The sequence below is a fragment of the Bos javanicus genome, chromosome 21, assembly GCF_032452875.1.
Source record: "Bos javanicus breed banteng chromosome 21, ARS-OSU_banteng_1.0, whole genome shotgun sequence".
Classification (NCBI taxonomy): Eukaryota; Metazoa; Chordata; class Mammalia; order Artiodactyla; family Bovidae; genus Bos; species Bos javanicus.
The window spans coordinates 22,412,497-22,435,276 of record NC_083888.1 but is presented as its reverse complement, the minus strand read 5'-3'; the positions used below and the strand labels follow the sequence as shown (position 1 = coordinate 22,435,276).

At 49.9% G+C, this 22,780-nt stretch overlaps 2 protein-coding genes across 13 annotated transcripts in view; both read left to right on the top strand.

The window, feature by feature from the left end:
- The window catches only part of CPEB1 (cytoplasmic polyadenylation element binding protein 1), a 110,277-nt gene extending 95,373 nt beyond the window's left edge, over positions 1-14,904 (top strand). For 7 of the 12 annotated variants that reach the window (XM_061394018.1, XM_061394022.1, XM_061394014.1 and 4 more), the window contains 9 exons: positions 1,515-1,741; positions 3,057-3,309; positions 5,497-5,610; positions 5,927-6,031; positions 6,803-6,939; positions 9,961-10,159; positions 11,371-11,465; positions 12,019-12,099; positions 13,453-14,904. In XM_061394018.1, the coding sequence (XP_061250002.1) occupies positions 1,515-1,741; positions 3,057-3,309; positions 5,497-5,610; positions 5,927-6,031; positions 6,803-6,939; positions 9,961-10,159; positions 11,371-11,465; positions 12,019-12,099; positions 13,453-13,563 (1,322 nt within the window). In that variant the 3' untranslated portion in view covers positions 13,564-14,904. The remainder of the gene's footprint in view (positions 1-1,514; positions 1,742-3,056; positions 3,310-5,496; positions 5,611-5,926; positions 6,032-6,802; positions 6,940-9,960; positions 10,160-11,370; positions 11,466-12,018; positions 12,100-13,452) is intronic. The other 5 variants (XM_061394023.1, XM_061394024.1, XM_061394016.1 and 2 more) reach the window with 2 other exon arrangements.
- Positions 14,905-18,260: 3,356 nt separating this feature from the next.
- On the top strand, positions 18,261-21,897 carry RPS17 (ribosomal protein S17). Its single transcript, XM_061394034.1, has 5 exons — positions 18,261-18,488; positions 18,776-18,927; positions 19,430-19,535; positions 20,423-20,488; positions 21,771-21,897. The coding sequence occupies exons 1-5, from the start codon at positions 18,276-18,278 to the stop codon at positions 21,849-21,851; spliced, it is 618 nt and encodes a 205-aa protein (XP_061250018.1). The 5' UTR covers positions 18,261-18,275; the 3' UTR covers positions 21,852-21,897.
- The last annotated feature ends 883 nt before the right edge of the window (positions 21,898-22,780 follow it).

The following is a 22,780-nucleotide window of genomic DNA, read 5'->3' as shown; positions in this document are numbered from 1 at the left end:
GGAGAACGGTAGGACAGTTTCTTTAAAAATTAAGGATAAATACAATAAAATAAATAAATGCATCCGAGACCGTTCCCTGCATTTAAAAAAAAAAAAGAGTTAAGGATACACTGCCTTCTCTTGATCCTCTCTGTCTGTGGATCAAGTTAAGGATACACTACCTGTCTTGATCTGAGAGGGACACATGGTTGGCTGAGGGGGGAGCGGGTTGATCTGATCCTGTATAAATGCTCCGTGGTGAATGGTGTACCCTGGAAGCATGCTTTCACTTTGATTTCATGCTTGGAGAGGTTTATTTGTGCCTCCTGAGAACCCACCACAGCCCCAGCCAGACACTCAGACTGACTTGTACCCCGAGAGGAAACCAGCTCAGGTGACCTGTGTCTCTCAGTTACTAGTGACTAACTGTGAGGTGGAGCCACTCACAGCCACTGTGTATTGAACAGTTTCACACGTAAACACGTTATTTTGGTTTCACTTCATAGCCTTTTTGAGGGGAGTGTTTTCCCCTTTCTTCAGATGAAAATAAAAACATCAGAGTAACGAAGCTTCTTTCTAACCTCAGTGCCACCGTACCTCTCCCACCCCCCTACCCCCTCTCAGTGGATAAAAGGGTGTTCTGCTTTGCTTTGGATTCCTTTTTCCCCAGGGCCAAGTGTGGGAAAGTGCTGCTGTCTTCTGCTGTCCTCTTTACCTCCCTTATCTCTCCTGGCCTTGGATTCACTCTTTTTTTGATGTTTAATATTTAAATATTGTGCACTGGGCTCTGCTGTGCTGAGCGCTTTCCATCTGCTATTTTAATTACCGACCCCTCCTGACCATGTTATGAAGCAGTTGGTATTCCACCCAAGATGCCATGAGAAAACGGAGACTCGGAGCTTCCCAGAGCAGGCAGGTGTATGAAGGTGGTATCAGGCTCAGCCAGGATTGCTGTCAGCCAGAGCAGCTCGACCACAACATCACTGCTTCCGTCCTAAATGTTTGAAGTCCAGGGTTGTCTAGGAGAATCTGCATGGGCTGGAATTCTGCACACAGTAGCCTCTCGGATGAGATGGATGCTTATGCTCTGCCGGACTTCTGGGTCATGGCATGGAATTCTGTGTCCTAGCTACGTAGTGTTAGAAAGGGCACGCGGTGCATTCTTCTGATAGACGTGTTGGCAGGCAGCAAGGAAGGAGTATGGTTTGGGCTTCCTAACTGTGCTGACGGTGTCTCCTGTGATGACATGGGCATGTGTATTCAGACATTGGTAGCGGCTGTCACAAGGGCCCCCCAGTGGCACAGAATGTCCCAAATGCTACTGTCCCAGGGACCTGGGTCTTCAGAAAGCCATCCTATTCCTGCCTCTCATTAGATACCCTGGGTGTACATCTGCTCGTTACACTTGTCACTGTGGTTCTCTCAGGCTTTTGGTGGTCCTGCCTTGGTGTGTCTTGCTCTGGGTGTAAAGGGAAAGCGCTTGTCTGGGAAGAAAACTAAGAGGTCATGAGATTCTTTTTCCCTCCTCTTCCTAGTACTGAGCATGCTCCATAACCCACTGGGCAATGTTTTGGGAAAGCCCCCCTTGAGCTTCCTGCCTCTGGACCCGCTTGGATCTGACTTGGTGGACAAATTTCCAGCACCTTCCATCAGAGGACCACGCCTGGACACCCGGCCCATCCTGGACTCTCGCTCTAGCAGCCCTTCTGACTCGGACACCAGTGGCTTCAGCTCGGGATCAGATCATCTCTCAGATTTGATCGTATGTAGCTTACTGGGGGGTCGATGGGGAGGGCAGGTGAGCTTGAGCAGGTGGGTTGCAGGCTGCGAGGTGGGGCGATGGGAGGCTCTAGGACTTCTGAACGTCGGCAGAACAAAGGGTGCCCTGTGTCCCCACTCCTCCCAGTGAGCAGCGCACTTGGAACCTGAGCTGAAGCCTCTTCACCAGTCACTCCAAGAGCTGTTAGGAAACAGTTTCGAGAGTAAATAGGGGAGTCCTGGTGGGATTCTGAAGTGTAACTTGTTCCCTAGGGGTGACCCTAAATGGTGACCATGAGCAGGTCCCTTTGATTCTCTGGCTGCAGTTTATTCCCCTATAAAGATTGGGCTTCCCTTGTGGCTCAGCTGGTAAAGAATCCACCCACAATGTGGGAGACCTGGGTTCAATCCCTGGGTTGGGAAGATCCCCTAGAGAAGGGAAAGGCTACGCACTCCAGTATTCAGGTCTGGAGAATTCCATGGACTGTATAGTCCATGGGGTCACAAAGAGTCGGACATGACTGAGTGACTTTGACTTCACTTCACAAAGTGGAATTAGATGAGATGCTCCTAATTCTGTTAGTTGCTTTAGATGGGGCTCAGTCTTAGGAATCTGCCTGGTAACCAGCTTTAATATTGATACTTTGAGATTTTTGTTTAAAGAATTTTCTCAGATCCCTGCCCCAAAAGTTGATTGATGAAGGGATATGGACAGACAACTCACAGAAGAGGAAATAGAGGCAGTATTTCAACTTAAGGAGATACTTTATTGAGTAATCATTGTTTCTGTCTTGATAATGTGGTATATTTTTACCCACTTAAATTAGTAGAATTTTAAAGCCTTGACAAAAGCGTGTAGTGAAACTTGTGTCCTCACACGCTTTTGACAGAACACAGAACCCTCATAGAAAGCATTTTGACATCTTATGTCTAGGAATGTGACCAGAGAAGACACAAAATAAGAAGAAACTACACCTTAAAGTTTTTATTTATAATCCTGAAAACTTGGAAAGTATCTAAATGTTTAGCAGTATGTGGAATAGGTCAGTGAAGTGTAACTTGTTCCCTAAAAAGAATATCATAAATTAACTAAAAATGGTTATGAAGATTGGCAATAGGAAGGAAAAAACTGAATTGGGGAGAAAAAATTTATTTAAATTATGATTTAAGAGCAGCTGTTCTTAAAAATGTATAGAAAGAAAGTCTAAAAGAAAATGTATCAAATACTAAATGGTATTTTTCATAATTTCTATAGTGTAATTATTACTTTTATAACACCTGTCATTTAAAAACCTCTGTCTTCCTTTTTCCTTCCCTAGTCAAGCCTCCGAATTTCCCCTCCCCTGCCCTTCCTGTCTCTGACGGGGGGTGGCCCCAGAGATCCTTTAAAGATGGGGGTTGGGTCCCGGATGGACCAAGAGCAAGCTGCTCTGGCTGCAGTCACTCCCTCCCCAACCAGTGCATCAAAGAGATGGCCAGGAGCTTCTGTGTGGCCGTCCTGGGACCTCCTCGAAGCTCCCAAAGACCCTTTCAGCATAGAGAGAGAGGCCAGGCTACACAGGCAAGCTGCAGGTAAGTGTGGGCATGCACCTGCAGTGGGGCCCGAGCCCTCGTTCTCAGGGCAGACAAGTGACCTGTCCGGAAGAGGACTTGATTGCATGGTGGAGTCTCTGCATCTGCACAGAATGGTCTGTTCTGAGGAGTAAGTGCTAACGGGGACAAACTTGGGAACGCCTTTGAATCGGAGCAGAGAGGGAACGTGATGACCTAGAACCACAGGGTCATGCCCCTTAGCGTTTGGATCCATCTCTGACTTGTTCTCTTCCATGGAGATCATGCACTGCTGTTGATTGTGAGTCTTTTCCTGGGTGGATGCTTCAAGAAAAACCCTGGCAGTGATGCCTAGAATTTTGTCTGCCTCCCTCCCACCCCTCCTCATTCAGAGATGTGTCAGGCACAACCCACACTGGAGCCTCCTTCCCCAAGACTTTCTGACTGGTATCCAAGGGATGTGTGGGTTGTCCATTTGTCCACCTCCAAGGTAACGGATGTCTGTTGCCATTGCTCCCCTATGAAGTAACTTTACCATGCTTTTGGGTGAGGCCATTATATCGACTTCTGTTTTTGTTCACCAAATATTGCTGATGGTGCCTAAATTTCCTGCTGTAGCAACACATTGGACCTGTGCCTTTCAGAGAGTGGCCTTCCATGTCATTGTCCTGAATGAAAATTATGGTTCATTTCACTGGCTGTGCAGTCCAGTTGAGGAGGAGAGTAAAACAGGCAAGGACTAGTTGGTCCACGCTGAGGTCAGTCTCCGATCTGCAAGGGCATAGACTGAGTGGGAACAGGATTGAAGACTGTTCCAATAGGATGCTGAACTGGTCAGTCACCAAGAAGAGCAGGGACTCTAGAAAGTTTAGAGCAGGCCAAACAGAAGATAGTTTCAACTCTATACAGCAACAAGGGTTTCTTAACTGTGTCAGAGAAACTTTATAAGAGGTTTGGACAGGGTTCTGTTTGGTATAAACAGGAAGCTGCGGGATTGGGAGAAAATCTCTTATCTTACAGTGCTGGGATCAAGAAGGCCCAGTATCTCCTTTAGTACCTCAAAGATATGTCTAGAGATGGTGCGGAATAGTTCTGACTTGGAGCAGTTGTGACCACATTCTTGTCTTGCTGGTGGGGTTCTTACTGTCAGTGTCCTGACTTCTGTGAGTGATGACTTCATGGAGCAGACAGGAGAACGGAATGATGTTCCTTATTTGAACATTTGCAGAGAAGGTCCATTTGGACCAGGAAGCATTTAGGATGTTGTATGAAAAATTGTCCAGTTTGCTTTCAAGTACAGGCATGCCGTTTTATTGAACTTCACTTTATTGCACTTTACAAATACTGAATTAAAAAAAAATTTTTTTTGGAGTACAGTTGGTTAACACTGCTGCGTTAGTTTCAAGTGTATGCGACGTGATTCAGTTAGAGAGGTGTATGTGTCCATTCTTTTTCAGGTTCTTTTCCCATTTAGGTTATTACAGAATATTGAGCAGAGTTCCCTGTGCTATACAGTAGGTCCTTACTGGTTATCTATTTTAAATAGAGCAGTGTGTACATGTCAATCCCAAACTTCCAATCTATTGAGATTGTTTTTTTTTTTCCCTAACAAATTGAAGGTTTATAGTGACGTGTGTTGTCAGATGGTGGTTAGCATTTTTTAGCCAATAAAATGTTTTTTTGAGACATGATGTGGTCACACACTTAATAGATGATAATATAGTATAAATACAACTTTTATATTCACTGGGAAACCAGAAAGTTTGTATGATCAGCTTTATTGCAATGTTCATTTTATTGTGGTGATTTGGCACAAAACCCTGCAATGCCTCCGAGGTATGCCTATAATTCTAAATTCAAATTAATTGGTATTGTAAGCGGTGACTAGATAAAACTGTCTTCTGGTTAGTGTATCAGTTTTATGTTTGAAAATTGCTCAGGTTGTGATCGTTTTCATCCTGCACTTGTGGTTTGCCATTCCTCCCAGTTTTAGTAGAGAAACAGAACTGGTGAATCAGGGTTACCATACTGGGCTGACAGGTTTGGAGAGGTGTCCGGTTTCCTGCCTTTCAGAGTAGTCATGAATGTTCTCCCAGCAGCCAGGCTAGGGAACTGTGGCCTGTCTCCTTTCCGAGCAGGTTCACCACAGAGAAGGGCAGTGCCTTTGTGGCTTCTCTGACTCCAGTTTCTCTTTGTCTTCTGCCAAAGCTGTGAATGAAGCCACCTGCACATGGAGTGGTCAGCTCCCTCCCCGGAACTACAAGAACCCCATCTACTCTTGCAAGGTGTTCCTAGGAGGTGTCCCCTGGGACATTACGGAAGGTGAGCTCTGAGTCCTTCTGCTTCAGGTGTTGAAGGTGGCCCTGTGTTTCCAGAGGATGAGACTTGGCCTTGAGGCCAGGCCAGGCCCTGAGCCTCTGCCCGGGCTCAGGGTATGACAGGAACAGCTGTGAGGGGAAAGGAGCCTTCACAGAGCCTGCAGTGCTGCTGCGTCTGGTGCCCACACGTGTCACCGGAGACCTAGGGCCAGTTCAGAGCTGCCTGTCCAGGAGGGCGAGTGACACTGATGGCCCTGTGCTTGTGCCGTCCTGGGGAGAAAGGTGCCCAAGTGTCTGCCATTGTTTCCATCCCTTTGCAGCTGGATTGGTTAACACCTTCCGTGTTTTCGGCTCTTTGAGTGTGGAGTGGCCTGGTAAGGATGGCAAGCACCCCCGGTGTCCTCCCAAAGGTAATATGCCGAAAGGTAATGCAGACATGGTAGGAGCTTTTTCTCCCTCCCCAGTACCTGATTGCACTGAGGGACGCTGGGATGGCACATGCATGCTGGTAATGTGGTTCGGGCGTTCCAGAGCACAGAGCTCTTGGCACTTCTCCTCACCCAGCACGCCCCTGTGTTCCTTCTGAGCTAATGTTCCACCTGTCCATCCAGACTCACACTGCAGTGGGGGCGGCCTGGAAAAGCCCATGCACACCTCCCTCCAACCTGAACCCCAGTAGTTCCTGTCCTCTCAAAGCGAGGTGTTTGTCTTTCCTGCCCAGTGACGTTGTCGCCTGACCTGATTCTGAGATCCCTCTGGAGTTAGCAGGAATGAGGACCAAGTGTCTGAGTCCTCACTGGTCTGAAATGAGATTCCCTCCCTGTAGAAAGGAGCAGGTGCTATTTTCACGCTGCCCCATCTTCACTGATGAACCAGTGATCAAACTAGGCTTTTAAAGAAGTACCTTCGCCCCCACGCCACAGACCCCATGTCGCTCCTTTGCCTAGGAAAGCCAGGCTTGCCAATGTGAGCATACTTTGTGCTGTGCTGTGAGGAGCTGTGTGGTGATGACGGGACCCTCTGTCCTGCCACACCCACCCTTCCCCCCGTTGGAAGTAGGACACAAATGTGTCTTACCCATATGCCATCTTTCTTGGGGGGAAAAAAAACCAGCAACAACACCCTGCCATAAATCCCCTGCTGAGGACTAGCCCCGCCGAGGGATGTTAATGCACTTTCTCCTTCCTTGGTAATAGGGTATGTGTATCTGGTCTTCGAACTGGAGAAGTCTGTCCGGGCCTTGCTTCAGGCTTGCTCTCATGACCCGCTGAGCCCGGACGGCCTGAGCGAGTACTACTTCAAGATGTCCAGCCGGAGGATGCGCTGCAAGGAGGTGAGCTGGCGCAGAGCCCTTGCTGGATCAGGGGCCTGGCTGTGAGAAGGCGGGCTTCATGGGGAGGTGGGTATGCAGGTGCAGACGCTAATTCCTACTGAGGTGAAAGGGCTGCTCTTCTTGCCCTGCGGTGAGTGTAGCAAACATTCTGATGTATTAAAGCCGCCACTGCCACCTCTGGGCATGAGCGGTTTGTGTGTGCTCCTGCTCATGGAAATCAGACTGTGTCCCAGCTCTCAGTCCCCTTCCTACTCTAGCCAACACTGCCTTCCCAAACCTCTTCTCTTAGAAATGAGATGGACTCTGCTTGGTCTTAACATCTACAGTTGGTTCCTCCTAGTCCTGCCCTCCAGCTGTGCCTGCTGACCTCCCAACCTGGGGTAAATCCCTCTGTAGCCGCCCCCGCCGCCCATGGTGACTTCTGCACTACCATTCAGGGCTTTTTTAGTACGAGGTTCTGTCTGATTCTCTCTCCCTTTGCATCTCTGCTGTGTCAACCTTGTGTGCGATTAGCATCTTGAGTCTCAAGCAAGGAGTCATCCTACCTGGGGCCTCACTGCGTGTTCTTGGACCCTGCCTCAGGATCTCTGTCAGTTTGGTTGGAGCTTGAGAATCTGCACCTTAACCAAATTCCCCAGGTGGTGCTAATGGGTGGTGTTGGAGAACCACTTGTCAAAGTTCTGAACTCAGGAATCGGTGTTAAAACTTTTAAAAATTTGATTCTAGAGTGTGTTTTGTGATATTGGACTAGATAGTCAATATCTCTCAAACTTCATTTCCTCCTTTATAAAATGGAAGATTGAAATGCCTATATTAGTAAAAAGGTCTGCAGTTGCCAGGGCTTACAGGGTTGGAGGATAAACAAGCAAAGCATAGAAGATTTTGAGGACGGTGAGGATGGTAAAGTTGCTGTCTTATGACATTAAAGTGGTAGATTGTTGTTCAGTCGCCCAGTCGTGTCCAACATGCCATTATACAGTTGCCAAAAACCCCATAGAGTTACAGTGGAAAAACAGACACCAAGTGTGAACCCTGATGTAAACCATGGAGTTCGGACAGTGATGTTAGTGTAGGCTCCATGATTGGAACAAATGTACCACTCCGGTGCGGAGCACTGAGAGTCAGAGAGGCTGTGGAGGCAGTGGGTATACAGGAACTCCACACTTTCAGCTCAGTTTTGTTGTGAACCTAAAGCTGCTCTAGAGAGTGAAGTCTGTTGAAATCTGTAGGGTAAGGGGGAAGATGCCTGCTTCATTGAGATGGTCACATTGGCTTAAAATAAGAGATCTACCTTACAGAGCTGACTCTTGGTTTTACAGATGTTTCTTGGTGTTGGTATGCATTTTGTCCTCTGGCTGCCCACAGTGACCCACAGCTTCCCTACTTTCTGTCCGTCCTTGCTGCATGGAGCTCACACAGCTATCACTGCCTTCGCAGTGAGAGGCTACCACAGACCCTCCCCCTCTCCAGTGCCCCTGCAGACGCCTTCCTGCGTCCTGGTCCCATCTCATCACCTGGCAGTGCTGTAGTGTCTCTCTTGGGTGCATGGACTGTAGGCTGCCCTGGTTCTCATCCCTCTCTGACCGTCTTCCTTCCTGTATCTCCTCTTCATAGTAGTAGGTATTTGATGCCCCCTTTTCTTTCCCAGTCAGACAAACTACTCACTTTTGTGGCCCTCCTCTTACCTTCGACCGAGACTCACCTCTCTGTAGGCTCAGGTCCTACTTGAGCCCCACCATCCTGCGGGGCCTTTCTTCAGGATGTCCTGTGATCATGTACTCTGACGTTTAAGGAAGAGACTTCCCTGGTGACTCAGTAAAGTATCTGCCTGCAATGCAGGAGACCTGGGTTCAATCTCTGGATTGGGAAGATCTCCTGGAGAAGGAAATAGCAACCCACTCCAGTATTCTTGCCTGGAAAATCCCATGGGTGGAGGAGCCTGGTGAGCTACAGTCCGTGGGGTCGCAAAGAGTCGGACACGACTGAGCGACTTCACTTTCACTTTTCACTTTGGAAAGCTTGGTGGCACCCGGGATGCTATACTTTCCCATGGGAATGGAAAAAACAAGATGGGCTTTTGCATCTTCAGTGAAATCGGCTCCCCATGGTTACCTCGGTCTGCAACCCATCAGTCCTGATTCTTCTCTTTCCCCACAATGCCCAGGTGGTCTGCATTCTGCAGATTTTCCTCTAGAAGAATATTCTTGGTCGTGGCCTGTTCTGTGCCCAGCTTCCCCAGCCTTCTCCCGGTCTTCATCACCTGTCCTCTGTACTACTGTTTTGCCTCCTTGCTGGTTTTCTGCCTCAAATCTCTTCTACTTTGAGACCTTTTTTTTAAAAAAAAAAAAAAAAAACTTCACAGATTAATCTTCCAAGAACACTTACTGATCATCTGTCAACCCTCTGGAGCCTCCTGCCTGCTTTGCCAGCCAGATTCTGTTCTAGGCTCAAGGGGTTTGGAGGCAGAGGGCACAGTCTGCTCCTGCCCTGGTGTCTTTCTGCTCTGCTGAACCACAGTGACCTCCTGTATGTGACTGTGACCCTGCGTCTCTCCGGCTATCCCACTGCTCCTGTCCAAGCCCTCTGATACACATGTTGGACCAGTAAGCGTTCCTCACAGATACCTTAAGGGTCCCCACCCTCTGTCCTTCAAGCTCCTGTCCTGTCGTTCCTCTGCGAGCCCTTCCTGTCCAGGGACTCTGGACCATGCTGTGTGTTCATCAGTGACCACGGTCCTTTGTTGGAACCCCACTGTTGAAGGTTGTGACAGAGAACCAGGATCCTGGGTGTGATGGTTCGGGACAGTTCTTTCTCTTCAGAATGAGTGGCTACTGTTCGACCATTTGTTGTCTTTGCACCACTTTGGACTCACGGCCTCAGTGAGATTCAGGTCTCGCTGTGCTGGGGTTGAGGGTGCCTGGGACGGTGTGGGGCTGAGCCTCGTCTGCGGCGCACGCCTCCTGCTGCGGGAGCCGCACCGTGGCTCCCCGCCGGGACTGACACACCTGTGGGTGCTTTCAGGTGCAGGTGATCCCCTGGGTCCTGGCCGACAGCAACTTTGTGCAGAGTCCCTCCCAGAGGCTCGACCCCAGCAGGACGGTGTTCGTGGGTGCGCTGCACGGGATGCTCAACGCCGAGGCCCTGGCCGCCATTCTCAACGACCTATTTGGTGGTGTAGTGTATGCTGGGATTGACACAGATAAGCACAAGTATCCCATTGGTGAGTGTCCCACTTCTGTGTGGGACAGCTGGGCGGCCCCCAGGGTGTAGACCAAGATTGTGACACTCTCCTATGGGAGTGGAGGCGAGGCCTGACCCAGGCCTGCTCATCAGCATATACCAGCAATCTAGCATCTTTTTCTAGGTATGCCACCAGTACTGACCTCTCTATACCCACTCCTCTCCCCCCACTTCCCTTGAAGGGGAAGAAAGTTGATAGGAGCCCTATAGGAGGTGATAGGAGGTGAAAACAAAACAGGAACACTGGTTTGAAGGTCAGCATTCACAGCCAAACCATTCTAAGACAGACAACAGGTAATACTTTATTAAAAGGCTGGGACTTTCCTGAACTTGCCTGGTTTCCTCTATTAAGAGGCCTTGAAAAGTGGTCTTGTCCAGGGTCAGAGACCAAGCCAGGCTGAGGCAGGACTCAGGGTGACCCAGGCAGTAGAGTGTGGTCACAGCTCATGCTGTCCTAGCGGAGGGGAGTCTGGGGGCCTGACCACTGAGAAAGGTCAGGTTCCCAGTTGTGACAGAATCGTCTCAGTGCTGGGGCTTGGAGGTGGAACAGAACCTGGCCTTCCTGATCAACATGCTCCCCCTGCCCTCATGCACCGTCTGCCCACCCACAGCATGTCTGGGCAGGAAGGAGTGTTGTGTGCTCATCGCAGCGGAACTGCACACTGAGGGTGGGGACCTCAGAGCCCATAGGGTAGAGGTGGTGCTGGGCAGGGGGTGCTGCTTCTGACTCCCCTGCCTGGCCTGCCTTCAGCTGTGCTCTGCCTGTGTCTGGCTTTCCGCTCTGACCTGGAATAACCACGCCTGTGGGTTTGCCCACACAAAGGAGTCTCTTTCCTCCCCCGAGGGGCCACTCCTGAGGGGCTGTGCCACCGTGGTCTGCAGTTGCAGTCTGACAGGTGCCACCAGCTGAACGTGACTCCGAGGGCTTGAAACATGCTAGTGCCACCTGTTGAAATGATGATATGTTGGGTTAAAGAAAAAATATTACTGAAATTAATTCTCCTGCATTCTTTTCATTCATTCCACTACATTCCTTAGAGGTGGCTACTGGGAATCGGTAAAGTCACACGAGTAGCCCGCGTTTATGTTTCTGTTGGGCAGTGCCGTGCTGATCTAGGAGCAGGCTTTCCTGAGTGTTGACACGTGGCCTTTGGGAGACGGGCTCGAGGGTGAGTTTCCCGTCTTCCGTAGGCTCTGGTCGTGTGACTTTCAACAACCAGCGCAGTTACCTGAAAGCAGTCAGTGCTGCTTTTGTGGAGATCAAGACCACCAAGTTCACCAAGAAGGTGAGTGGGCTGGTCTGTACCCTCCTCTGGGCCATCTGAGAGGTCTGGGCAGCCACCACTCAGGGCCGGCCCAAGACGAGAGCTGTGCCATGCTGGCTATGAGCCAGGCTTCCACTGATGCACCCGAGGGTCAGGGTTGAAGGTGGGCCTGGTCTTGGTTGATGAGAGGGGATGGGAGCCTCAGCATGGGGTCACCTTCCCTCACTGTGGTCCTTGACCAGCACTGCGAGCTAAGCTGACTTCCATCCTAACCTGCATCCTCCGAGTGCTTGCTTTTTGCTGAGTGAGTGCGTTGCGGGTCAGGTTTGCCGAGAAGGCCAGGCAGTAACGTGTGGGGTTGCCATGCTGTGCACAGCCAGCCTGGAAGCTGCTGCAGTGATCTTGTCTCTCTCGAGGATCTCTGGGTCCTCTGCCCTAGTTCTTTCTGGGCCCCTTAAAATAGGAACCACCTTGTGTTCATATAGATGACCCATACCCACCCTTCGATTATGGCCCCTCTGGGCTCCCCGTGAGAAGCAGCCCCTTAATGATCCTGCTCTGCCTTTGTCTGCAGGTTCAGATCGACCCTTACCTGGAAGACTCTGTGTGTCATATCTGCAGCTCCCAGCCTGGCCCATTCTTCTGTCGGGATCAGGTGAGTCCCCTGGGCACTTGAGAAGTTTACAGAACCCTTGCTGTCAGTTAAACGTTGTCACCTCACGTTCATCACGTGGAACTCGGAGGTCTCAGGCTCCTCCTGGTTGTCCTAGAGCACAGCAGAAGCAGCAGTGATGCTTGACCCTGAACTGCGGGAAAGCCCATGGAGCTGAGTCTTGGTGCTGTGGCCTCCCTGTCCTGGGGGTGCTGTGCAGTGGGGCACTGCTGCTCATGGGTGGTTTTGAGGATGACGGAGACCCGGGCAGGTGTGGTCAGCACTACCTGTGAGCCAGGCAGGTCCTGCTGTTGTAGCTCTAAGCCCTTTAGGTTGATTCTTCTTAGGCAAGGAATCCGTCTCTGTTGACTTCTGAATCTCTGGGCTGTTTCGGTGCTGCTACCTGGTTTGTACGCAGTTGTCAGAAGCAGGCAGAAAGCAGCACGGCAGCTTTGTCGCATGCTTCTGGGTGGAGCACAGATCTGGATGTGTTGGACGGAGCGTCTCGTCCTCTGTGGTGTGTCTGTGCTCATCACTTGAGGATCTGTGTCAGTGCACAGTCTGATTCAGCAGGTTTGGAGCATGGCCTGAGTCTCGCGTTTGTGACCAGTCTCCAAGTGGTGCCTGTGCTGCTGGTGACAGGAGAAGTCAGGGACCTGGGCGGACGCAGCACTGTGTGTGCACTTGGAGTTAGTTTTGCAGTGGTGCTGTCGCTCAGGTTTGGAGTCTGAGTAGATGGTAGTTAAACTGAGGCTGCAAGAGGAGGATGTGAAGTAAGTGTGGGTTGCTGGGGAGAGCTTGAGATCACGTGTGGGTCTGATCAGCCTCTTCTCACAGGCTTGTGTGTGTCAGTGTGTTTCACAGATGGTCCCCATTTTCAGATATCTGGAAGTTAGTGGCCTGCCTGAGGTTACACAGCCAGCAGGAGTGAGGGGCTGGGGCTGAGGTGTTGATCTACATGCACAGTCACCTCTCCTCACTGAGTGTGACGCCGAAGCCATGCTGCCTGGCCTTAGGGCCTGGAGTCACTGTCTTTGAACGCTCTCCCGTGATGTATGTGGCCATGTGACACAAGTGCTCCACAGGAGGTAGGATGGGCAGGGACTGGAAGAGCAGCTGGGTGCTCAGAACCGAGGAGGGGAGCTGGCATGGCCGCTATACACCAGGAGCCCAGCGTGCGCAGTTAAGTCCAGGTACCCGTGTTGGGGACAAGAGGAGTCACTGGGGCCAGCTCTTGTGACCCCGCAGAGGCCATCAGGAATGCCCACGCCCTCCTGGTCGGAGCAGACAGCGCACGCAGCCGCCCCCCTGGCTGGTCTGACGCAGGCCTGGCTCCTCTCCTCTCTCCCCTCGCAGGTGTGCTTCAAGTACTTCTGCCGGAGCTGCTGGCACTGGCGGCACAGCATGGAGGGCCTGCGTCACCACAGCCCCCTGATGCGGAACCAGAAGAACCGCGACTCCAGCTAGAGGGGCCTGTGCACCCAGGGCCGGCCGCCTCTGCTGCGGCCCACCTGCCACCGGCGACCAGGGAGCTGGCTTCCCGAGGACAAGGGAAATCGTAGTCACCTTTGCACTTGCTGAATCTGTCTTTGTTTCTGCACTAATTAATGCACAATGAGTTTTGTCGGGTTTTGTTTTCAGAGGGTGTGCCAGGGCAAGGACCCTCTGGCTCGCCCTCCAAGCGACTCTGTAGTTTTCCCAGATTTTAGTTCCTCATTTTGCCGATGAAAAGCAAAAAAAAAAAAAAAAAAGAACTACGTGTCCAGAAGGTATTGACACGACGCCTACATCTAGGTTTATTTATTAAAAGCGCTTTTTTACATTCCTTGCAATACTGATGGTGATGATGTGCAGGTCTCATTGGTTTCATTCTTGCAGTTGCCATACAGTGCCTTTCCATTTATTTAACCCCCACCTGAACGGCATAAACTGAGTGTTCAGCTGGTGTTTTTTACTGTAAACAACAAGGAGACTTTGCTCTTCATTTAAACCAAAATCATATTTCATATTTTACGCTCGAGGGTTTTTACCGGTTCCTTTTTACACTCCTTAAAACAGTTTTTAAGTCGTTTGGAACAAGAGATTTTTTTTCTTTCCTGGCAGCTTTTAACATTATAGCAAATTTGTGTCTGGGGGACTGCTGGTCACTGTTTCTCACAGTTGCAAATCAAGGCATTTGCAACCAAGAAAAAAATTTTTTTTGGATTTGAAACTGGACTGGATGAATGATGTTTGAGCGGCTGCTGTATATAGTTTTAAAATGGTTTATTGCACCTTCTTAAGTTGCACTTATGTGGGGGGGGAGGGTTGATAGAAGTTTTTAATCACAAAGTCACAGGACTTTTTTCTTTTGTAACTGAGCTAAAAAAAAGGGCTGCTTTCTGGTGGGGGCAGATGAAGGCTCACAGGAGCCCTTTCTCTCAGAGGGGACAAGTACCCTACCCTGATTTCCTTCGTTTGAGAAGCGTATGAAGCAACAGTTGTGGTCGACTGAAATGCTACTGGAATTTGAAAACTTGACTTTTTCTTTCTTCTTTCCTTCCTTTTTTTTAAAAAAAAAAAACAAAACGACTTGCCCCTCTTTGGGAAGCTGTGTGCCAAAGAACCAGTGTCATAATGCCCCTCCTCCCTCCTGCTGAGCTGACGTTGCATTGTTGCATATCCCAGCTACTCTGTGGGTTTCGTGAAGCTGTGTGTGAAGTCTCTACCTCATTGTAGTATATGCAGGCAAGACTGCACTCTCCTACAGGTGTGTGGAGTAAGCTGTGGTGTAGTTTTTTTGGCACATAATAAACACGTTGCAGCAGAGTTCCGGTTCTGTCTCTGTGTCTGAGGTGGGGGAATGGGAACAGTGAGACACTTAGGATTTCAGAGTAAAGACGCACATTTCCTTGCATCTTCTGTAATGGACAGGATTCCTGCCCAGGTTGATGGAGGGGCCATGTGGGGACCTGCCCCTTTAAGTCATTCTGGTTCACTTCGTGCACCTTGAAGGTACCTTTCTGGTAAGTGGGTACCTCTGGTCCAGGTATGTGAAAAGGCCACACAAATAAACTTTCTCGGGCTCCTCTTGGGCTTTCCAGGTGGCGGTAGTGGTAAAGAACCCGCCTGAGGTTCTAATGCAGGAGGCAGAAGAGAACGTGGGTTTGATCCCTGGATCGGGAAGATCCCCTGGAAGAAGGCATGGTGACCCACTCCAGCATTCTTGCCTGGAAAATCCCAGGAACGGGGGAGCCTGTCAGGCTATAGTCCATGGGGTTGTGAAGACTAAGAGCTGAGTGACTTAGCAGGCAGCAGGCAGGGGGCTCCTCTTCTCATCATCCTAGACCGGCCTTGGAGGGACCAGAGGCTAGCTCCTTGGGAGTCGGCACAGGCCACTTGTTCTCAGCTCCTCCTCTACGCCTCAGAGCTTTCTTCTTCTTGGGAGGCTTCCTGTCTATTGGAGTCATCTGTGCTGACCCAGTTCTTTACTGAACGGGAGTAAATTTTTGCTATTCTTCGGGACTATCACTTGGACTCTTTACCTCACAGGCTTCCAGGATTTATTTAATCCTGGTCTACTGATGATTTTTTCAGGTAGGTTGTGCCTGGGCCTGGCTGCTGGAGCAATTTCTGGAAGATTCCATTTTAATCATTAGTGGAGGGAGCTCTGTGTGCTGAAGCATCCCTTCCGTGAAGAGATGCAAGAACTCACTGTTGTCGTGGGTGGGGAGTCTGGTCAGCCAAGGCGCAGCTGGCTGCAGCCTAATTTGAAGTTTGCTGGTAAACTCCTGCAGCTCTCTCGGGGCAGGGGCTCTGACACGCCCTTTTGGTGTCCTGTCCTGTTCAGAGTCATCTCTTTTCCCTGTTTGTCTCATTCTGGTCCACATGCTGCTTTCATTTCAGGGCACGAGCTGCTTCTCCTTCAGCCTTCCATTCTCAGTTTAGAGGGACTGACTGGACTGTCCAGGAATTGAGGGATGAGGCACACAGCCTGGTGCCCCTAACCTCATCCAACCTGGGCAGCCCAGCCCTTCCTTAAGTCAGGTGAGGGCCTGGAACCCACTTCAGCAGAGATGGAGAGAAGGAGCAGTACTCCTGAGGCTGTTGGGGGTGCCAGCATAGCAAGGAGCCAGTGCTGTTGGCTTCAGAAGGACTACGTTTGAGGATGGGTAAGACAGGAACAGCCTGAAGACAGCAGTGGTGGTTGGAGAAGGCGCCTCAGTTGGAGGCACTGCAGGTGAACTGGGCCCTGCCGGTAAATATTTGAGAACGAACTTTGTGCTAGGTGCTGTTCAACGCAAAACACTGCTGACAACAGAATTCATCCCTAGCTTAGCTGAGACAAGTCACTGACACATGCTAAGAAATGCTAGAGCAACATTAAAAGGATAGCAGTGCTGGATCATCGAAAAAGCAAGAGAGTTTCAGAAAAACATCTATTTCTACTTTATTGACTATGCCAAAGCCTTTGACTGTGTGGATCACAATAAACTGTGAAAAATTCTGAAGGAGATGGGAATACCAGACTACCTGACCTGCCTCTTGAGAAACCTGTATGCAGGTCAGGAAGCAACAGTTAGAACTGGACATAGAACAACAGACTGGTTCCAAATAGGAAAAGGAGTATGTCAAGGCTGTATATTGTCACCCTGCTTATTTAACTTACATGCAGAGTACATCATAAATGCTGGGCTGGGGGAAGCACAAGCTGGAATCAAGATTGCCGGGAGAAATATCAATAACCTCAGATATGCAGATGACACCACCCTTACGGCTGAAAGTGAAGAACTAAAGAGCCTCTTGATGAAAGAGGAGAGTGCAAAAGTTGGCTTAAAGCTCAACATTGAGAAAACTAAGATGGCATCCAGTCCCATCATTTCATGGCAAATAGATGGGGAAACAGTGACTGACTTTATTGTTTTGGGCTCCAAAATCACTGCAGATGGTGATTGCAGCCATGAAATTAAAAGATGCTTACTCTTTGGAAGGAAAGTTATGACCAACCTAGGCAGCATATGGACATTACTTTGTCAACAAAGGTCCGTCTAGTCAAGGCTATGGTTTTTCCAGTAGTCATGTATGGATGTGAGAGTTGGACTATAGGGAAAGCTGAGCACTGAAGAATTGAAGAATTGATGCTTTTGAACTGTGGTGTTGGAGAAGACTCTTGAGAGTCCCTGGGACTTCAAGGAGATCCAACCAGTCTATCCTAAAAGAGGTCAGTCCTGGGTGTTCATTGGAAGGACTGATGTTGAAGCTGAAACTCCAGTACTTTGGCCACCTGATGTGAAGAGCTGACTCACTTGAAAGGACCCTGATGCTGGAAAAGATTGAGGGCAGGAGAAGGGGATGACAGGATGAGATGGTTGGATGGCATCATCAACTCAATGGACATGGGTTTGGGTAGACTCCAGCAGTTGGTGATGGACAGGGAGGCCTGGCATGCTGTGGTTCATGGGGTCACAAAAAGTCGGACACGACTGAGCAACTGAACTGAAGTGCTAAGAGAAAAATTATAAAAGGATAACAGTGCTACTTAATATATAAATTGGAGGAAAAGTCCCTTTGATGAGGTGACATTTGAGCAAAGATTCGGAAATGAGATAATCATTTCCCAGTTGTACTTGTGTCTCCACCAGGCTACAAGGCTCTGACCTTGGTGGGGACCTGGTGTGCGAGGCCATCCCCTACCTTCTCACTTTTCCGTACTTCCACGGGCTGCCGCTGTCCACCCCACCCCGCCCCGCCCCGCCCCAACACACAAACACCGCCCCTGGCATGTGTGGAAGAGATGCACCTCTCCTCCAAGCCCTTGGGCGATCCAATCTCTGTAGAGTTCATTTTCTCAGTCGTGTCCGACTCTGCGACTCCATGGACTGCAGCACGCCAGGCTTCGCTGTCCATCACCAACTCCTGGAGCTTACTCAAACTCATGTCCATCGAGTCAGTGATGCCATCCAACTATCTCATCCTCTGTCGTCCCTTTCTCCCACCTGCAATCTTTCGCAGCATCAGGGTCTTTTCCAATGAGTCAGTTCTTCGCATCAGGTGGCCAACAAAGTATTGGAGTTTCAGCGTCAGTCCTTCCAATGAGTACTCAGGACCGATGTAGAAGCAGTAGAAACCACTGTAGAAGGCTTTCAGACACCAGCCTAAGACGACCATAGGCGGGGCGGAGCGGAGGAGCTTTGCCCATCATGGGGCAGATCAATAGCTCGTTTCGCCCACTGGATGCAGACGGGCCGTCCACATTTCCGTTCTATTTTGCCTCCGCCCCGCTAGGGGTCGCTGTGGTGCGCTGGAGTAGGCTCAGCGCGTCCCAGGCTAGGCGGAAGCGGCTTTCTGGCCTGCGCTTTATAGGTCTCTCTTGTGCTTCCTGTTTCCTCTTTTACCAAGGACCCGCCAACATGGTAGGTGTTTTGGCTCCAAGTTGGTGCCCACTAGAATCGTCCTCCATCCGCTGTTTCCCTCAGCTCCCAGCCCGTAAGGAGGCGCGCACTGCCCTGTGAGGCTGAAGCCTTCTTACGTTGCTGGTTTCCGCGTTGACCCCGCGCTCCACCACTGCCCGGCCGGGCCTTTACTGTACCGGGCTCAGCCCCAGCCCACGAACCCATCTCGGGTCAGGGTGTGACGCCGCGCTGTTTCCTGGAGCGGGGTGGTCCTGGCTCGCGAGTGACCCTATTTTCTCCACCCGCAGGGCCGCGTTCGCACCAAAACGGTAAAGAAAGCGGCCCGGGTCATCATTGAGAAGTACTACACGCGCCTGGGCAATGACTTCCACACCAACAAGCGTGTGTGCGAGGAAATCGCCATTATTCCCAGCAAGAAGCTTCGCAATAAGATCGCAGGGTGAGTCGAGTCTGCGTTCGGCTTCCAAGGCCTCCGTGGCCCCCGGGTGGGTCCTGGGAGCTGTGCGTCTGTGGGGTTTCTTGGTGAAGTTGTTTTGTGTTCACGTTGCATTGATACTTGGTTGTTTGACAGCAATGGCGCTTGGACGAAGTTAACCCCAGTCGATCTCTGGAAGAGAATATTTAAAGACCTACTTGATTTATTGCTGTATTGCGTAAATTGGAGCTCGAAGGAAAGCAGATGAGGGTTGGGAGGGATGGCGAAAGTTTTTTGGAGTATTTGGTGGTTTTACAAATGAACATAAATACAGAGGACAGGCATGCCTGGTTAAGCGGAGCTGCGTGTAGAGGTTCTGTTTATGTAGAAGATTCTTAGAGCCAGGACTCCCAAGATGATGATGACTCTCCCTTCTCACTGCGGGAAAAGAACTGAAGCTCCTACGTGCACATCCAGACGTGCTGTGTACCGTGGGGACCAATGTGTGTTCTTGGGCGCTTTGTAGCTACGTCACACATCTGATGAAGCGGATTCAAAGAGGCCCGGTGAGAGGTATCTCCATCAAGCTGCAGGAGGAGGAGAGAGAGAGGAGAGACAATTACGTGCCTGAGGTAAACTTTCTGGGGCTTACTCTGGACCTCTGGTTCATCCTGAAAGATAAAAGCAGGTCCCTGAGAACCGTTTCAGGTACTTGGTTTCCAGGGGCACCTCAGCTGCATCTCCATAGACCACCCCCCCTACCCCCACCCCCGCTCCTTAAGCAGCTGAGCTGTGCTTAGTGGCTCAGTCGCCTTGGACTCTTTGAGACCCCTTGGGCTGTAGCCCACCACGCTACTCTGTCCATGGGATTCTTCAGGCAAGAATAGTGGAGTGGGTTGCCATACACTTCTGCAGGGGATCTTCCCGACCCAGGAGTGGAACCTAGGTCTCCCATATTGCAGGCGGAATTCTTTACCACATTCTTTACCATCTTAGCCACCAGGGAAGCCCATAAGCAGCTGTTGGTGCCCGTAATCTGTTAATACCTGCCTGTATGTTGTGTTCTGCCCTGTTAGGATCATGTAAGTTCTGTACATGAGAACCTTGAATGATTGGTGACTTACCATGTCTTCTGGCTTTTTTTTTTTTTTTTTGCTTTGGCATAATATTTCTGGAGTACAGCTATAAACCCAGTCTTAAGGTTTTTTAAGTACTGAATTTGTGGGATACTATTCGATCCCTGGGTCAGGAAGATCCCCTGGAGAAGGAAATGGCAACCCACTCCAGTATTCTTGCTTGGGAAATCCCATGGATGCAGGAGCCTGGTGGCCTACAGTCCATGGGGTTCCAAAGAGTTGGACACAACTGAGCGACTTCACTTTCACTTTCTAGTGTATCCCCTCTATGCTTCCCCCCTCCCCCAATTTTTCTTTCTCATTTAAGAATCTTGTAGAAAAGGCAGGGAAGGTGAGAGATTTTCTAACTCATTACTATTTGGGGCCTGCCTTGTTTCTCCTAGGTCTCAGCCCTGGATCAGGAAATCATTGAAGTAGATCCTGACACTAAGGAAATGCTGAAGCTCTTGGTGAGTGTTTGATGAATTCCTGAAGTAGGGTTTCCCTGGTCACCAACTATCAGTAGCTCTCTACTATCTGTAATACCACTGGGTAACACTTGTTGAATCTTTAAAATATATCAGGTAATCTCCACATTTTCTGTATGTTGTTTTCTTCACTGTATCCCTCGAGGCATCTCCTGTTGTTTACATTTTATAGATGTTGGAGTGGTAATTTCAGGTTAGTGGGCGGCAGAGGTGGGAATCCATCCACACTTGTAACCACTAAGCTAGACTACCTCCAGAGGGGGTTTAGCTGCTTGCTAAAGGTTGAGTTTGCTGTCCACGTGATGATAACTCCCAGATCTAGTGACCGTTGCTCTTCTTGCTCTCCTGTGTCCACATGCTAGCCACTCACATGAGCTCTGGTTTCATTTCTGGTGCTGACAGGGCACTGCTTGAGTGGTTCAGCTGTCTTCAGCACACTGATAAGTGTCTCTTCTGTGATTTATCTTAGTACTTCTGCATTTTGGTGAAAGCATGAGCTTCAAAGTCCAGGAGGCAGTTGATTTCGAGCAACTTCATTTTTCCCTTTTTTATGATGATGAAATGTTTAAGTAATAGCATGAATTCCTATATACCTACCACCCGGCTTCAGAAAAACATCACCAGTATAGCTAAAGCCTGTTACAGATTATTTTCTCCTGAAATAATCACTATCCTGGAATGTAGCTTTTTATTTTCAACTGTCAAATTGATCTTTGAGCATGAAATGAGGAATTAATTTCTGGTTATGTGGTGGGGCCTTGGTTTCACTGCACTTACATTGAGCCAGCTCAGAGGCAGGCCCTGCCCTTGTCCCACCACTCCTCTTCCTGCTTCACAAATGCTGACTGCATGAGTGATGCATCCTATCTGAGACTGGTCCTGAAAGTGAAGGGGCACTGCATTAGCCTTAGAGCAGTATTCTCAAAGGGATAGATTTTGCACCCAGGGGACATTTGGCGATGCCTAGTCACAGCTGGGGGTACAAGCAGACTTGTGGGTAAAGGCTGAGGATGCTGTTAAAAGTCTTAGAATGCACAGGACAGCTCCCTTGTGACTGTTGGGTTGTAGGATCCTTCAGATGGAGTCCACCCCCTTGTGAGTTTACTGGTCTGGGGTGGGGAGAAGGCTGTCAATTTTCTGCAGGGTCCCAGCAGTCTGACCCGAGCTGGAGGAGGTTGGTGAAGCGTAGCCTAATGGTGGTGCTGGGACTCTGGACACAGATCTTGCCAGAACAGCCACATTAAGCCCGTTTTTATCATTACAGGACTTTGGCAGTTTGTCCAACCTGCAGGTCACTCAGCCTACAGTTGGGATGAACTTCAAAACACCACGTGGAGCCGTTTGAGTCTTTCTGCTGTGCTGTAATATTTTCAATAAACCTCAGACAACAACCTTGCCTGTGTCATCTATGGGGTTGGGTCCTGGTGGAACTAAGGACAGGAATTCTTTCTCCCAGGAGAAGTGTCCTGCAGAGCACCTGTGGGCAGTGCCCATACAGACAGTGTATGTATGAGAAGGCCTGGTCCTGGCAGGTCCTGCATGCTCACTCTGCTACTGCTAAGTCACTTCAGTCGTGTCTGACTCTGTGTGATCCCATAGACGGCAGCCCCCCAGGCTCCCCCGTCCCTGGGATTCTCCAGGCAAGAACACTGAAGTGGGTTGCCATTTTCTTCTCCAATGCAGGAAAGTGAAAAGTGAAGTCGCTCAGTCGTGTCCGACTCTTAGCGACCCCATTAACTACAGCCTACCAGGCTCCTCCATCCATGGGATTTTCCAGGCAAGAGTACTGGAGTGGGGTGCCATCGCGTGCTCACTCTGGCTTCGGGCAAAAGTCAGGAGATGCTTTTCCCTCTTTACCCCATGTGTCCTGTGTGTTTGAGCTCAGCCCCTCCTGGGTACATGCAGTTTGGGTTAGTGAACCTTCTTGTCTTGAAAAGGTAATGTTCCTCATATGTATGAGGGTTGGGTTTTCTGGGGATGGGAGATAGAATACATGTGGAGCACAGGAGACTTGAGTGTGAATGGATGTGTGTGTGGAAGGATCAGTGAGACCATGGGATGTGTCAGGTTAAGGGAGGCAGAGCTTGCTAGGTGGATCCTGGGAGATGGTTCTGAGCTTAGGGATCCTGCTGAGGTAGTGGGTCCAACTGTGTGGTGGAGAATGCTAGGTTGGGCTGGTCCTTGCTCACAAGTAGCTGGAGGAGCAGTTGGAGCACTCTGATCCTGGGAAACATTCTGAAAACATCTACTGTAAATACACAAAGTCATAACACC